A 14,728-nucleotide genomic window follows, 5' to 3' on the forward strand; every position below is an offset into this window, starting at 1 on the left:
AGAGGAAAGTGTTGGGACAAACACAAACACCCAGTCCCCGGGCCAGAAGAATGAATCAGACGCGATAAAATCCCCGAGCCGGCCGGGATCGAAACCGGCCCCCTCTGAACCGAAGGCCTCAACGCTGACCATTCAGCCAATGAGTCGGACTAATATTCAAAACAACTACTGCGAACAAATTTCCTCCGACATTGCACTGTATTTTTAACCGGGTGAGTTGGCCGTGCGGTTAGGGTCGCGCAGCTGTGAGCTTGCATCCGGGAGATAATGGGTTCGAAGATGATTTTCCGTGGTTTCCCATTTTCACACCAGGCAAATGCTGGGGCTGTACCTTAAGTAAGGCATCGGCCGGTACCTCCCAATCCTAGCCCTTTCCCATCCTTCCATCGCCGATAATCTATGTGCTTGTGCAGCGTTAAACAAGTAGGAATAAATAACACGCAGTCATCGCTTTACTGTAGTTATTTCGTTCTTATCGTAACAGAACATGTGTTCCGAGTGTTTATACCTACGAAGTTAGGATACTTAACAGGGGTGACAATTTACCGTATTGTATCAAATCGAACAGATCTCGGAAAACGGGACGACACAGTAATGTACATCACCTGACACTTCTGACTACTTCACCACCCGGATATATGAAACAAGTGAAGTGTGTGTTTGTTGTGTGCCGTACACCACGTGTCCCAGTACAGTGCATTTCTTGTTCGTTTCAGCTCGCGGCAATACATCAAGAAGCGGCTTGCAACTCATAAAGGCGTCTACTCACTCACTTCCAATGCTTCTCTTAAAAGCTTGGTCTGGATTTCACGACAACAGAGTAAGGATGCATGAATCATGACCTGGACAATGATAAAAGAAACACACAGAGCAGACGCCCGGAGAGCTTAATACAGAACGGATTCACTGCACGATCTGCACTTGTGAGGGATAAGGGGGTTCAAAGTGCGTCACTGAGACATGTCATCCAGTGTATATTTTTATCCTTTTTTCTGCTTTCTGAATGTACTACAATCTTATGATACAACTTTTTACCTAGACGCAAGCACAGTAAATCAGCAGACACAGGTCTTTCACATTAATATGTTGGAACCCGGAACTTTCAACATAGGAAAAGAGCCGATAATCTACTATGTTACGTAAACATTCGTTCAAGATAACTCACACCGAGCTCGATAGCTGCAGTCGTTTAAGTGCGGCCAGTATCCAGTATTCGGGAGATAGTGGGTTCAAACCCCACTGTTGGCAGCTCTGAAGATGGTTATCCGTAGTTTCCCCATTTTCACACCAGGCAAATGCTGGGACTGTATTTTAATTAAGGCCACGGCCGCTTCCTTTACACTCCTAGCCCTTTCCTGCCCCATCGTAGATAACTCACAATACAGAAGTAAGTGTAATTCTCAATAATAGGTTTAAAGAATAATTAAAAAATCAGTATTAAGGTATTTATTACAATTATCATGAGTAATCTTTTGAAAAAAGAAACCGATGCGAACAAAATTCTTCGGCCTTTATATTTTACTAATGTAGTGTAGCCATACAAACAATACTTGATGTTGCTTTTGTCACCCTTAAATGACAATCGGCTACTCTGAGATTCGATCCCACAACCTTGAACATAGAAGACAAGCGACTAACCAGCCGCGCTACGTAGCGGTATTATTATTATTATTATTATTATTATTATTATTATTATTATTATTATTATTTATTGGGCATTAATTCCGTAAACAGATGTTTGGTAAATTGCTAGTAATTATTACAAGATCGCTCTAATATAAACCGTTCAAAGTCATCATCGTACACATTCACTCTCTGACAAATATATGTATCGTCTTCCCTGTGTAGGCTTATAAGTGTTGCCGACAATGAGTTCTTAGATGGCTGAAGAGAGAAATATTGTAGAACCACAAGCTCTGCCTCAGTGCTGGCTGGTACGTCAGATCTAGCAAAGTTCCTAGTTGTTCTAGAACCCGGCAGTCAGTTCTTCTGATTTTATTGTTGCTTTCTTTGATCTCTTTTATTAGACTGATGCGTCCGTCGCTGTTGTTCGAAATGTTGAGGGTCCCAGTGGATGATACGTCGCGCCGTCATGTCGACCGATCAGGCGCTGCATCCTCCTAGTTGCTGAAGTAGGTTTGGTGCTTCTTTGGTTTAGTCTTTACAACGTCCTTGTATCGCTATGCTCGCTTTTGAGTAGTCCATCCTTCAGTTAAGAATACATCACCTGCTTTGAGGGGCGTGTGTTAGGCAAGTAGGCGACGTGACCAGCCTATTGAAGTTGAAGTTTGATAATCATTCCTCAGTGTCTCTTTCAAGGTACGATGTTTGCTCAACAGAGTACAGTAATCGTCGTGAGATCTGTGGAAAAGAAGTTGCATTTCAGTCTTGATGTTCGTAGACATTCACTTCATCTCCATGATGATACTTCACCTGTGAACGGCGTTCCTTCGTTTCCAGTAGTAATTCTTATTCAGTATTCTTTAAAAGAAATAATTAGGAAGTATTTAGAATAATGTGCTATCACATACATTTAAATTCACTTTAATTAATAATAATCAGATGGAGAACAACCAACCCCCTGATGACGAGAGCCGCTACTTTTGACTAAGCCTCAGGTTGTACCGCAGTGATACGTATTCACGTTTCCTGTACTCTGAGTGCCTGAATCCAATTTCTCAGGTGAGTTATTGAACAGTGTACCGTGGGAGGTCTATGACCATTTGTTATAATTAGTCTCCATCCGTGACTTAGTAATTGGTACAAAATTGAAATATAGGGTTCGAATTACCGTTATTGAACCACTGGCGTGGGGTAGGATGAGTAATTACTCTAGCTATTAAACTCATAGTCACAGGATGCACGAAATGGAGCTTAGTAAATGAGTGTGAACAGGAGAGTTTCTGGTAGCACGGAGACAGCCTACTAAGGACAAGGTAATCGCGATGGTGAAAATTATAAGATAGATTTTATGATGAATATGTGTAACTTGTTAAGCGTGTACTTTGGTTCGGAAACAGGTAAATATGTGAGCATAGTTAAGGAAAATGATCTCTAACACAGAACTACGATATCTCAACTTGTCTACTATCTTGCTCGAAGGATTCCGGGGAGTTTTTCTTCATTTTACTGCATAAGAACCAGTATACTTCCAACGTTAAGTAGTTCCTAAACGAATATTGAAGGTCATTTATCAACAGAAGTGTTGTAAGCTTATCCATGTCGGAAGAAACGTTGAATATTTTCCTCAGATAACCTGTTCTTCTGGAACTGGACATAGGTATATAGAAGGAAGAGAACACAGTCGGTTGTTAAAATACTCAACGTACTTAATAGTTCGTTTACTTTCAAGGTACCTTTCTTAATAACACTATTATAACAACTTTTTCTCCATTATTCACTCAGCGTAATTTTTTAGTGTTTTAATAACCTATGTGATAGAGTTTGGTACGTTCTAAAGCATTGTTCGTTCGTTCGTACAACGTAAATCAGAAGATATTTTATTTTTGACGTCGCACCGACGCATACAGGGCTTATGGCGACGATGGAATAGGAAAGGGCTAGGAATGAGAAGGAAACGGCCTTGGCCTTAATTAAGGTACAGACCCAACATTCGCCCAGTGTGAGAATGGGAAACCACGGAAAACCATCTTCAGGGATGCCGATAGTGGGGTTCTAACCTAATATCTCCCGGCTAACAGCTACGCCCAAATCGCATAGCCACTTGCTCGGCGATATTTAATATTCCTTAGTATAAAATTTAATAAATAAATCAGTCAGTCAGTCAGTCAGTCAGTCAGTCAGTCCTGATCTTCACTTAGGGCAGTCGCCCAGGTGGCAGATTCCCTGTATGTTGCTGTCCTTTTCTTAAATGATTGCAAAGAAATTGGAAATTTATTGAACATCTCCTTTGGTAAGTTATTCCAATCCCTAACTTCCCTTCCTATAAACGAATATTTGCCTCAATTTGTCCTCTTGAATTCCAGCTTTATCTTCATATTGTGATCTTTTCTACTTTTAAAGACACCGCTCAAACTTACTCGTCTACTGATGTCATTCCACACCATCTCTGCACTGACAGTTCGTAACATATCACTTTGTCGGGCAGTTCGTCTCCTTTCTCTCAAGTCTTCCCAGCCCAAATTTTGCAACACTTTTTTAACGCTACTCTTTTGTCGGAAATCATCCAGAAAAAATCGAAATGCTTTTCTTTGGACTTTTTCCAGTTCTTGAATCGGGTAATCCTGGCGAGGATCCTATAATCTGGAACCTTATACTGGTTGGGTTCGTACCAGACTTATATGCCCTCTCCTTTACATCCATACAACCACCCCTAAATACCCTCAAAACCATGTACAGAGATCTGTACCCTTTATTTACAATCATATTTATGTGTTTACCCCAATGAAGATCTTTACTTATATTAAGACCTAGATACAATGATCCCCAAAAGGAACTTTCACCCCATCAACGCAGTAATTAAAACTGAGAGGACTTTTCCTATTTGTGAAACTCACAACCTGACTTTTAACCCCTTTTATCATCATTGCCTACTGCCCATCTCACAACATTATCGAGGTCATTTTGCAGTTGCTCACAATCTTGTAAATTATTTATTACTCTGTACAGAATATCATCATCTGCAAACAACCTTATCTCTGATTCTACTTCTTTACACGTATCATTGATTTATATATAAGAAAACATAAAGGTCCAATAATACTGCCTTGAGGAATTCCCCTCTTAATTATTACAGGAACAGATAAAGTTTCGCCTACTCTGATTCTCTGAGGTCCATTTTCTAGAAATACAGCCACCCATTCACTCACTCTTTTTTCTAGTCCAGTTGCACTCATTTTTGCCAGTAGTCTCCCATAATTGACCCTTTCAAATGCCTTAGATAGGTCAATCGCGATACAGTCCATTTGACCTCCTGAATCCAGGTTATCTGCTATATCTTGTTGGAATCCTACAAGTTGAGCTTCAGTAGAATAACCTTTCCTAAACCCAAACTGTCTTCTATCAAACCAGTTATTAATTTCGCAAACATGTATAATATAATCAGAAAGAATGCTTTTCCAAAATTTACATGTCAAACTGACTGGTCTGTAATTTTCAGCTTTGTCTATCACCCTTTCCTTTATACACAGGGGCTACTATAGCAACTCTCCATTCATTTGCTACAGCTCCTTCGTGCAAACGATCAAATTAGTACTTCAGATATAGTACTATATCCCAACCCATCGTCTTTAGTATATTCCTAGAAATTTTATCAATTCCAGCCGCTTTTCTAGTTTTCAACTTTTGTACCTTACTGTAAATGTCATTGTTATCATAGGTAAATGTTAATAATTCTTTAGTATTAGTCACCTCCTCTATCTGGACATTATCGTTGTAACCAACAATCTGTACATACTGCTGACTGAATACTTCTGCCTTTTAAAGATCCTCACATACACACTTCCCTTGTTCATTAATTATTCCTGGAATGTCATTCTTGGAACCTGTTTCTGCCTTAAAGTACGTATACATACTTTTCCACATTTCACTAAAATTTTTATGACCGCCCATTATGCTTGCAATCATGTTATCCTTAGCTGACTTCTTTGCTAGATTCAATTTCCTAGTAAGTTCCTTCAACTTATCCTTACTCCACAGCCATTTCTATTTCTTTCCAACCTGCACCTCCTTCTTAGTCTCTTTACTTCTCTGTTATAGTGGATCTTTACCATTCCTTACCACCTTTAAAGGTACAAAGATATTTTTACATTCCTCAACAATTGTACTAAACCCATCCCAGAGTCTGTTTACATTTTTTATTTACCGTTTTCCACCGATCATAGTTACTTTTTAAAAACTCCCTCATGCCTGTTTTATCAGCCATATGGTACTGCCTATAGTCCTAATTTTAATATCTTCCTTTCTTTCACATTTATTTTGAACTACGACAAAAACAGCTTCATGATCACTAATACCATCTATCACTTCGGTTTCTCTATAGAGCCCATCTGGTTTCACCAGCAACATATCTAGAATATTCTTCCCTCTAGTTGGTTCCACCACCTTCTGAATCAGCTGCCCTTCCCATATTAAATTTGCCACTAGCGGAAGTACCCCGTCTTTGTACGGGTTATCAGAAACTGGCTTTAGTTACTCCAACTATCGGTGTGACTGACTTCATTAGATATTTATATCACTGGTATATTTACTTAAGTACATAGAAATTATTTGTCATGTTTGGAATTATAGTGTATCATCTTCTTCTTTTCTTCATGGGGGCCTCTAAATATTAGTTCCTAATTAGCGTCGACCTCTAAGATCGTTTGCTACCATGTTTTCCCTTCATTCCCACCTAGATATACCTGCTCCCTTCACAAAGCTGCAGGTTTAGTGTAAGTATACTTCCGCCAGATAGTACCACAAATATAAATATTATTGAATGTATTTGTTTGATCCGAAGCTTCGTAACTATTACAAATGATCAAGGAAATACGCGATGCATAAAAGAAACTGCTATAATTATCGAGAATTATAATTCTCAGGGCTTGTCACTCATGTCGCACATCATATAATGAATCTCAGTATAAATGTTGAGAAATTTTTTCAAGTCATGGGCGCACCATCTTGACAATTGTGTACAGTATATAGGTTGTTTTCATGGTTACAATGATCGTAAAAGTGGACCAAAATATTTGATAGAAAATAGTTTAAACTATAGGTAACAGACTCCGCAAAATGCTGAAACCTAAGCCAGTACGTAAAAACGGAGGCCCGTCGGCAACCGCTGGTGGTCAACTCCTAGGCCTTTCCTATCCCATCGTCGCCGTAAGACCTATATGTGTCGGTGCGACGTAAAACCACTAGCAAAAAAAAAAAAACCACGACAGAGTATACGCTTGCTGTCTATGGCTGTTGATAGTGCTGTCCGTCTGTCGGTTTTGATCAAGTAGGTCCTCCCAAGAGACGTGTTCTCCGTTAAAAAAAAATTAAAAGTGTCTGGTACTAAAAATATAACTTCCACTTTAAATATTGGTGGCCTACTCTAATGCCGACCAGGTGAATGGAAACGAGGAGAACCTCAGCACAGTGTTGTGTTTGTCCAACCCGATATTCTGTGTAGGTGGATTGTATTTGCTCTCACTCAGTTTTCACTAATAGAATAGCGCAATGGAAGCTGCAGTGAGATGCAGTCGAGCGGTCCAAATGCTATTACAAGCTATAACCGAAGTTGAGTTTTATCAGAGAATGTCACGCCAGTGTGATAATGGAGGTTCTCGACCGTATGTCATGTTCCTCGCTTGAAGAAACCTTTGAGATTATCTCCATTCAGAACTCAGATACATGCTACATATTCTCATGGAATACTGCCGTTCATTGGTTTTGTAATAATTCGTGTTTACTGAACTCTGTGGTACGAGTAGTTGCAAGCTTGTATTAGACCGTCAGCAGTCTGGAAGATGGATTTTTCATACCTGTCGAATGCTGAGAATGAACATTAATTCCTGAGGTCGGTGGCATGAAAGGGGATTTAAATACGACAATTCCATGTCGTTGCCTTCCGGCACGTTAAAGAACTCCTGTGGGATAAAGGCTAATTGCCTGGGGTCGGCATATGATGTCGATTAAGCCCAGTTTTACGGCCAGAAGTCTTTTCTGACGCCAAGGCTATGTAGGGGAATATATTCACTATTGCGTGTTTCTATGTTGGCCGCTAGTGCCATCTCTTATATATATTTCCCGAGCTAAAGGAATTAACCAGGCGCGGCTGAAATCTCCAAACTGGTCGAGGATGGAACCCGGGTACCTCTGATCCGAAGGCCACTACGCTGAACATTCAGCCAAGGATGTATGGCCTATCTATCAATAATAATAACGGGCGAGTTGGCTATGCGGTTAGAGGCGGGCAGCTGTGAGCTTGCATAGTGAGTTCGAGCCCCAATGTCGGCAGTCCTGAAAATGATTTTCCGTGGTTCCCCATTTTCACACCAGGAAAATGTTGGGGCTGTACCTTAATTAAAGCCACGACCCCTTCCTTCCCATTCCTAGGCCTTTCCTGTCCCATCGTCGCCATAAAACCTATCTGTGTCGGTGCGACGTAAAGCAGCTAGCAAATTAAAAAAAATGGGAAGCCACAAAAAACCATTCTCAGGAACGCCGACGGTGAGATTCGAACCCACTCGTCTCGGCCACTCTGCTCGATAATAATAATAATATTCTTTCTTTCTTTCTTTCTTTCTTTCTTTCTTTCTTTCTTTCTTTCTTAATCTGTTTACCCTCCAGGGTTGGTTTTTCCCTCGGACTCAGCGGGGAATACTGCCTCTGTCCTCTCAAGGGCAGTGTCCTGGAACGTGAGTAGGTTGGGGCATACAACTGGGGAGGAGAACTAGTATCTCGCCCGGGCGGCCTCGGCTGCTATGCTGGACAGGGGCCTTGTGGGGGATGGGAAGATTGGAAGGGATAGACAAGGAAGAGGAAATGAAGCGGTCGTGGCCGTGTACCATCCCGGCATTTGCCTGGAGGAGAAGTGGGAAACACGGAAAGCCACTTCGAGGACGGCTGAGGAGGGAATTGAACTCCCCTCTACTCAGTTGACCTCCCGAGGCAGAACTGGCTGTATTATCTATTGGACTGAATGCCACTTAAAATATCTGTTAATATTCCTGTAATGACCGGATGGTCATTTGAATTTCTTGGTAAGCAGAAGCCTAAGTTATAGTGGGATTTAATTAATGCAGGGAAGGCAATATAATGAAACTATTCTTTATTGTACTTCGAAGAATAGAAGATATCAGAACTAGCACCAGATATATTCTTCGCAGAACTTTACTGCGTCTTGAAATCCTCGTTAGCAGTGTAATTAGTAAGATTATCAGTTATCGAAGTTCTTGTAGGGGAAATTGTTTTTTTGCTATGAACTTGAACGGTATGAAGAGAAATATATCTTTAGGTCAGTATTGCAAAATTAACTGAGCGATTGTGTCTCCTGCTATTTTTTTCCTTATTTATGCTCGCTTAAATTGTCTCTAAACAGTACATGAGCAAGAAAGTGATTAGACATACATGTTTCAATCGTACAATTTCAGTTTGTAATTCACTACTCCACTTTACCGAAATTTCTTTCTGATGAAGACCCTGTATGGGAACAGTCGCGGTTATGCATCTTTCACTTTCTACAAAGCGTTGTACTCGAATAATACATTATTTACGTTATCTGACAGAGCGAGTTTGATTTACTGCTATACAGCGATCTCTTACGAAGCATAAGTTTAGTGCTAACTTGTTCCATTCTCCCTTCTCAACTTGTGTTCTTAGTGGGTGTGTTGTTAAGAACACAACACACTCGACAACCTCGTTAACTCTTCTCTCCCCACTCACCCCTTGAACTTCAGTATTCACTGTCTTAAGGAAATAATAGCAAGCGAAATTCCAGTCACAAACTCGCATTTAGTCTTTCATAGCTAAAGATAGTGCTAAATAATAATAATAATAATAATAATAATAATAATAATAATAATAATTTAAAATAATTTTGTTAAATTTTTAAAATATAAAAATATAAAATGCCTTTTTAAATTATTATTATTATTATTATTATTATTATTATTTCCCGGCTACTACTACTTTTACGGATTTAGGAGATGCTGAGTTGCCGGGATATACTGTATTCCCGCAGAAATTCTTTTACGTGCCAGTAAATTTACCGACACAAGGCTGGCGTATTTGAAAGCTTCAGATACAACAAGACTGAACCGGGATCGAACCCACCACATTGGACTCACAAAGCCAGTATTATTTCCATCTAAACCATTCAGTTCAGTTAGTATCAGTACCTAAAGACAACGTTTACTTATTCTGGTAACGCTACGACTGTATCTACGTAATCATACACATCAGATCAATGGAATATTCGTTATTTCATTTGAGCCTTAGTCACGAAAAAATCTTCGGCACGATTATCATCCAGGGAACAGCAACAACATGATATCTTTCTGGGTGCAGAGATGGATAGTTACGAAAATGTTTGTTAGGGTGACGTCCATCTTTGCCAGCCTTGAAACTGTTAGGGTCTCCCTATTTTTGTCCTGTTTATTATATAATAAAGAGATAAGCCGTCGCTCAGTAGTTCTTCTGAATATCTTGAATATAGGAGTTTCAAATATACAGTGTTGGGAATCTTCAACTCTCACGGGTTTTGTTTTAACATAATCTTTGTGGAAAACCGAAATATTATTGGGACCTCACCTCAGAAAACATTTCCAAATGGTGAGATTCCCTATCTTTTTCAATAGTTAGACTGACATTTATATAGAAAGGATTTAAAAAGCTACTTTTCTCACATGTGCTTTTTGTGTTTCTTGTTGCAGGAGTATGACTTGGAACAGAAGATAGACCTGGAGATCAAGATGAGGGAAGGAACGACCAAACTCTTGGCTGCGTGCCGGCACCAAACTCAGACCATGGAGGCTGCCAAAAATCTGCTGACATCCAACGAACGAATGTCGGCATACATGGCGGAGTTACAGCGTCGGAAGAAAGAACCACCAAGTCGGCCCATGGGGTACGTATCATTCTTGTTGAGTGGCGTATTTAGCAGTTGTTTTTTGACGGTCCAGTATGTTGAAAAGGGAGGGTTTTAGACTTATTGTTCCCTTTCGTATTGAAAACTCATCTTATAGACTACTTGCTGTTTAATGAAAATCGTAGCATAGTCACTTGCTGTGGAGCCGAAGTTAACTGACGGGCGGCTGCGTCCAATACAAAAAATGCTGAAGATGGCATTGCAATGTATGTTAAAATGCACAATTAATTTGTCATGTTCCTGCATAACATCTCAGCGCATTGTTGTGGAAGAGATAAGGGTGCTAAGGAACAACAATTGCAGTTGTATTACCTACATTACCTCTACCGTCTTGAAAATGCAGAACAACAATGTAACACCACTTTCAACGGCAATATTCGATCAATAGTGCACGTCTGTTGAGGAATTGTGTTATTATGCGGATGTGGTATGTGGTCTCCGGGGAGGCCTAGTAATTCTAACGAGGTGGGAGAGGATGAAACACGGTGTTGGCACATAGCCTACTCCTGTCGAATAACACCGGAGGGTCTGCTCGAAGCTTAACGTTCCCATCCGACGGATGAATCATCATCAACAGAGTCATGTGCCCTCACTTCATATGAGCACATTGGAGAGGTTCGGAGTTAAACCCTGGCTTTTGACACGCAACCTAGTGTTGAGAAATTGTAAAACACCGCCTCTCGTACCTTGCTGGCAACATTCTGATTTTTATTCCACCAACAGGATTCGAACCGGTTTACTACGGATCGGACCACGCAGACTCGATACCTGGGTTATAACGCGGATGAAAAGAGAAAACCCGGAATACGTTATTTTATTCAGTTAATTCCAGTTAATACCTTAATTCCATGTCTGAGAATACAGTGTGTCTGCTTGTCGCATTAAATAAGTTTAATAAGAAAAGTAAGCTGGTTTTTGTCGCTTGTGAGCATACATGTTAATGGCAAACTGTGCAGTACTATACGATTTGCTGTTGATATAGCACTGATACCTGAAAATTAAACACGATATGGTAAAGGTACTAAATCATATGAACGAACCTTTACAAGGGATAATTATCAAATTGCCAATGTGCTGATGGATGGAGAAAACTAGATCAAGTAAAGGAATTCAGATATTTAGGAAGTCTGATAACATCTGACGGAAAATGCACGAGATAAGTAAATGCATAGGCGAAGGGAACTTTCTAAAAAAGAAAAAAAAAGAAAAAAAAAGCCTCTACTAACATCTAAGACCATCCACATGGAGGGGAAGGCTAGGAAAACAATAGATAGGAAATCTGCCACCTGGGCGACTACCCTAAATGCATATCAGTAGTGAGTGATTGTACGAAACACTTCGTGAAATGTTTTTTAATGGAGTGTTGTAAGCTATGGCTGGGAAACATGGACCGTTTTGAAAAGGGGAAGTGATGAAACTCAAAGCCTTTGAGATGTGGTGTTGGCGTCGACTATTAAGAATACCTTGAACTGACAGTCACTCACGAGAACGTTATCAAAGGAGCAAATGAGACACGTACCTTGGTTGAAACCTTGAGCAAAAGAAGAAATAACTTCGTTTGACACTTGCTTCGTCATTCTGACTGGTGCACCAACCTGTTCGAAGGGAAAATGGAAGGTAGAAGGAACAAAGGAAAACCTAGAGTGAAATTTATCGACAACATTAAAGGCAAGTCTCGTCTATTGCCACTTGAAGCTGCTGGCCAAGTGGCAAAAGTAGGCTAATTTTGAAGAGTAGAAGAAAGTCCATTTGTCACTCCTTGTTGCACGCTACCGGAATACAAAAGACGCCTGGCGACTCATTTTTTGTTTTACCTGACAAAATGAATTAAAACGCAGCCGTAGATCACCCAATAGAAATCCGTATCTTTGTCATACAGTAGAGTTAAACGGAATTTTCGAAATTGACTCGCAGACAGGCTAAATGGTGTCAGAATCAAAATTCCTATACATAGTAACTGCGGCCATGTTATTATTATTATTATTATTATTATTATTATTATTATTATTATTATTATTGATACGGAGTTATCCGTGGTAGTTAGAGGTGAAAGAAGGTGCGGGCGGGAATAGGTCTCAAATTACGAAATTAAAGTTAATTTAAAACTTTAACAAAGGTTATATTTTCTTTTCAAAATCAACAGATAACAACAACAGAGTAACAGGTAGCAAGTAGCAGGAAAACAATTTAAGAAATTACAATTGTTACAAGATTTGGGCTTCGAGTCCCAAGATTAATTTCTGAGCTGTCAGCTCACCACCACAATAGCTAAAGGGCAGAAAACCCCTAAGTACGAGGAGCACTTGCTCCTAATTACAATGTTAAGATGAAAAGAGCAGACCCGCTCTCAATTTTACAAGCCTATCAAAGGCTACAACAACCTTCATTCCTAACTGCCATTAAGGCACACAAACAGTGAAACGGGGGTATCTTGTACCCTACCTACAGGGCCTTCACATGAAGAAAACAAACTCTGGGTTAATTAAATGGCCCAAAACACCAAATTGACTGGAGGCGTAGCTTGGACTCCTACATGAAACTTCTTAAAACCTAGGGTGCACTCGGCCAGTTATACAGGGGCTAATCCCATACTAGGGAGGTGACTAGTTGGCAAATAAGTTTAAGACTTTAAGAAGGAAGAGAAAAGCGGTTACGAAAACATAGTCACCTCAAATTCAAAATGAAGGGGAGTTCGAGAGGGTGAAGCACTCTCTATCCCCGCTTTACAGATTTGTAATTTATAGATAGAAAATAATTTACATTTTAAAAGGGTAGTTTACATACTAAAGGTTTCGAACCCTCCCCGAGAGGTAAACTGCTGAGCTAGCAAGAAATGAAGATGTTAACAGGCCATTACCTTGTAGATGAACTGCTGCTTGGAGAAAGAGGCGCTTCCCGCCCCCTGCTATATATGTTCACACACTGCGAAAGATGTTACTGAAGTGGCCCCGAGACCAGAAAATCAGCAGTTTTTATACCCTCGTGGAAAATTCGAGACCTTTCAAGAATGAAAAAGACACGCCCCTTCAACTTTATTGGTAGACTAGGAATTACACATGGAAACCAGAGGAAGAAGGCTATGATTGGAGGAAAATTAATTACAGGAATTACTGATTGGTTAAATTCAAAACTGGCGGAAAGAGAAGGGTTATACTGCCAACCCAAAAAATGACTAAAAGAAATTTAACAAAGAACAAACTTATGAATACCTAATTTCTTCAAAAAAAAAAAAAACAGTTCCTTCACTTCGCACTAGGGTGCACAGTTATAGTTCTTAAGTAGTGCCATCTAGAAGAGAATGTCCACACTTCTGGCTACAGAGCAAACAAATATAAATCGAAATAGACATAGTTCAGAACACTTCAGAATTTACAGTAGAGACATCTTCCGAGAAACTTTTGATTTAATACAGATTTTAAAGTTCAGAGTTTCTCCTGTAGAGAGGTTTCAACTGGCGCAATATTTGAATTCGCGGCGTGGAGGTGTACCGCCCGGTACAATTATTATTATTATTGCTCGACTCCATGGCTAAATGGTTAGAGTGGTGGCGTTTGGTCATAGGAGTCTCGGGTTCGATTCCTGGCGGGGTCGGGAATTTTAACCATAATTGGTTAATTTCGCTGACACGGGGGCTGGGTGTATGTGTCGTCTTCATCATCATTTCATCCTCATCACGACGCGCAGGTCGCCTACGGGAGTCAAATCAAAAGACCTGCATCTGGCGAGCCAAACTTGTCCTCGGGCACTCCCGGCACTAAAAGCCATACGCCATTTCATTTCATTATTATTATTTTAACCAAATAAATATAAAATATGTAAGAGGGTAGTATGTAACAACACGAAGTCTTGAAACCTCTTTTGTAAACTCAACCGCACAAAATTGGCCGTCGTAGAAGATGACTGTCTTTCACAATCTTCTTGTTTGAAATAGGACGAACATATTGTGCAGGTGGTAGTATTCAAAAGTATCATCTTTTCTACCATCGGCTATCCACAGTCTACGAATATCCTCGCTTTGCGAGAATTTATACAATTAAATATTTCTTTGCCGGCCAATTTTTGTGTGATTGAGTGCACAATATTTATTGTTTAATACTTACAACAGTAAATAGGGTTCACAGTAACCAAGTAACCACCAGATTCTAGTTT

At 40.0% G+C, this 14,728-nt stretch overlaps 1 protein-coding gene across 2 annotated transcripts in view; it reads left to right on the top strand.

The window, feature by feature from the left end:
* The window catches only part of LOC136857150 (rhotekin), a 471,474-nt gene that overhangs the window by 390,383 nt on the left and 66,363 nt on the right, over positions 1-14,728 (top strand). For both annotated transcript variants that reach the window (XM_067135570.2, XM_067135568.2), the window contains exon 2: positions 10,365-10,558. In XM_067135570.2, the coding sequence (XP_066991671.1) occupies positions 10,365-10,558 (194 nt within the window). The remainder of the gene's footprint in view (positions 1-10,364; positions 10,559-14,728) is intronic.

The sequence above is a fragment of the Anabrus simplex genome, chromosome 1 (genome assembly GCF_040414725.1).
Source record: "Anabrus simplex isolate iqAnaSimp1 chromosome 1, ASM4041472v1, whole genome shotgun sequence".
Lineage (NCBI taxonomy): Eukaryota > Metazoa > Arthropoda > Insecta > Orthoptera > Tettigoniidae > Anabrus > Anabrus simplex.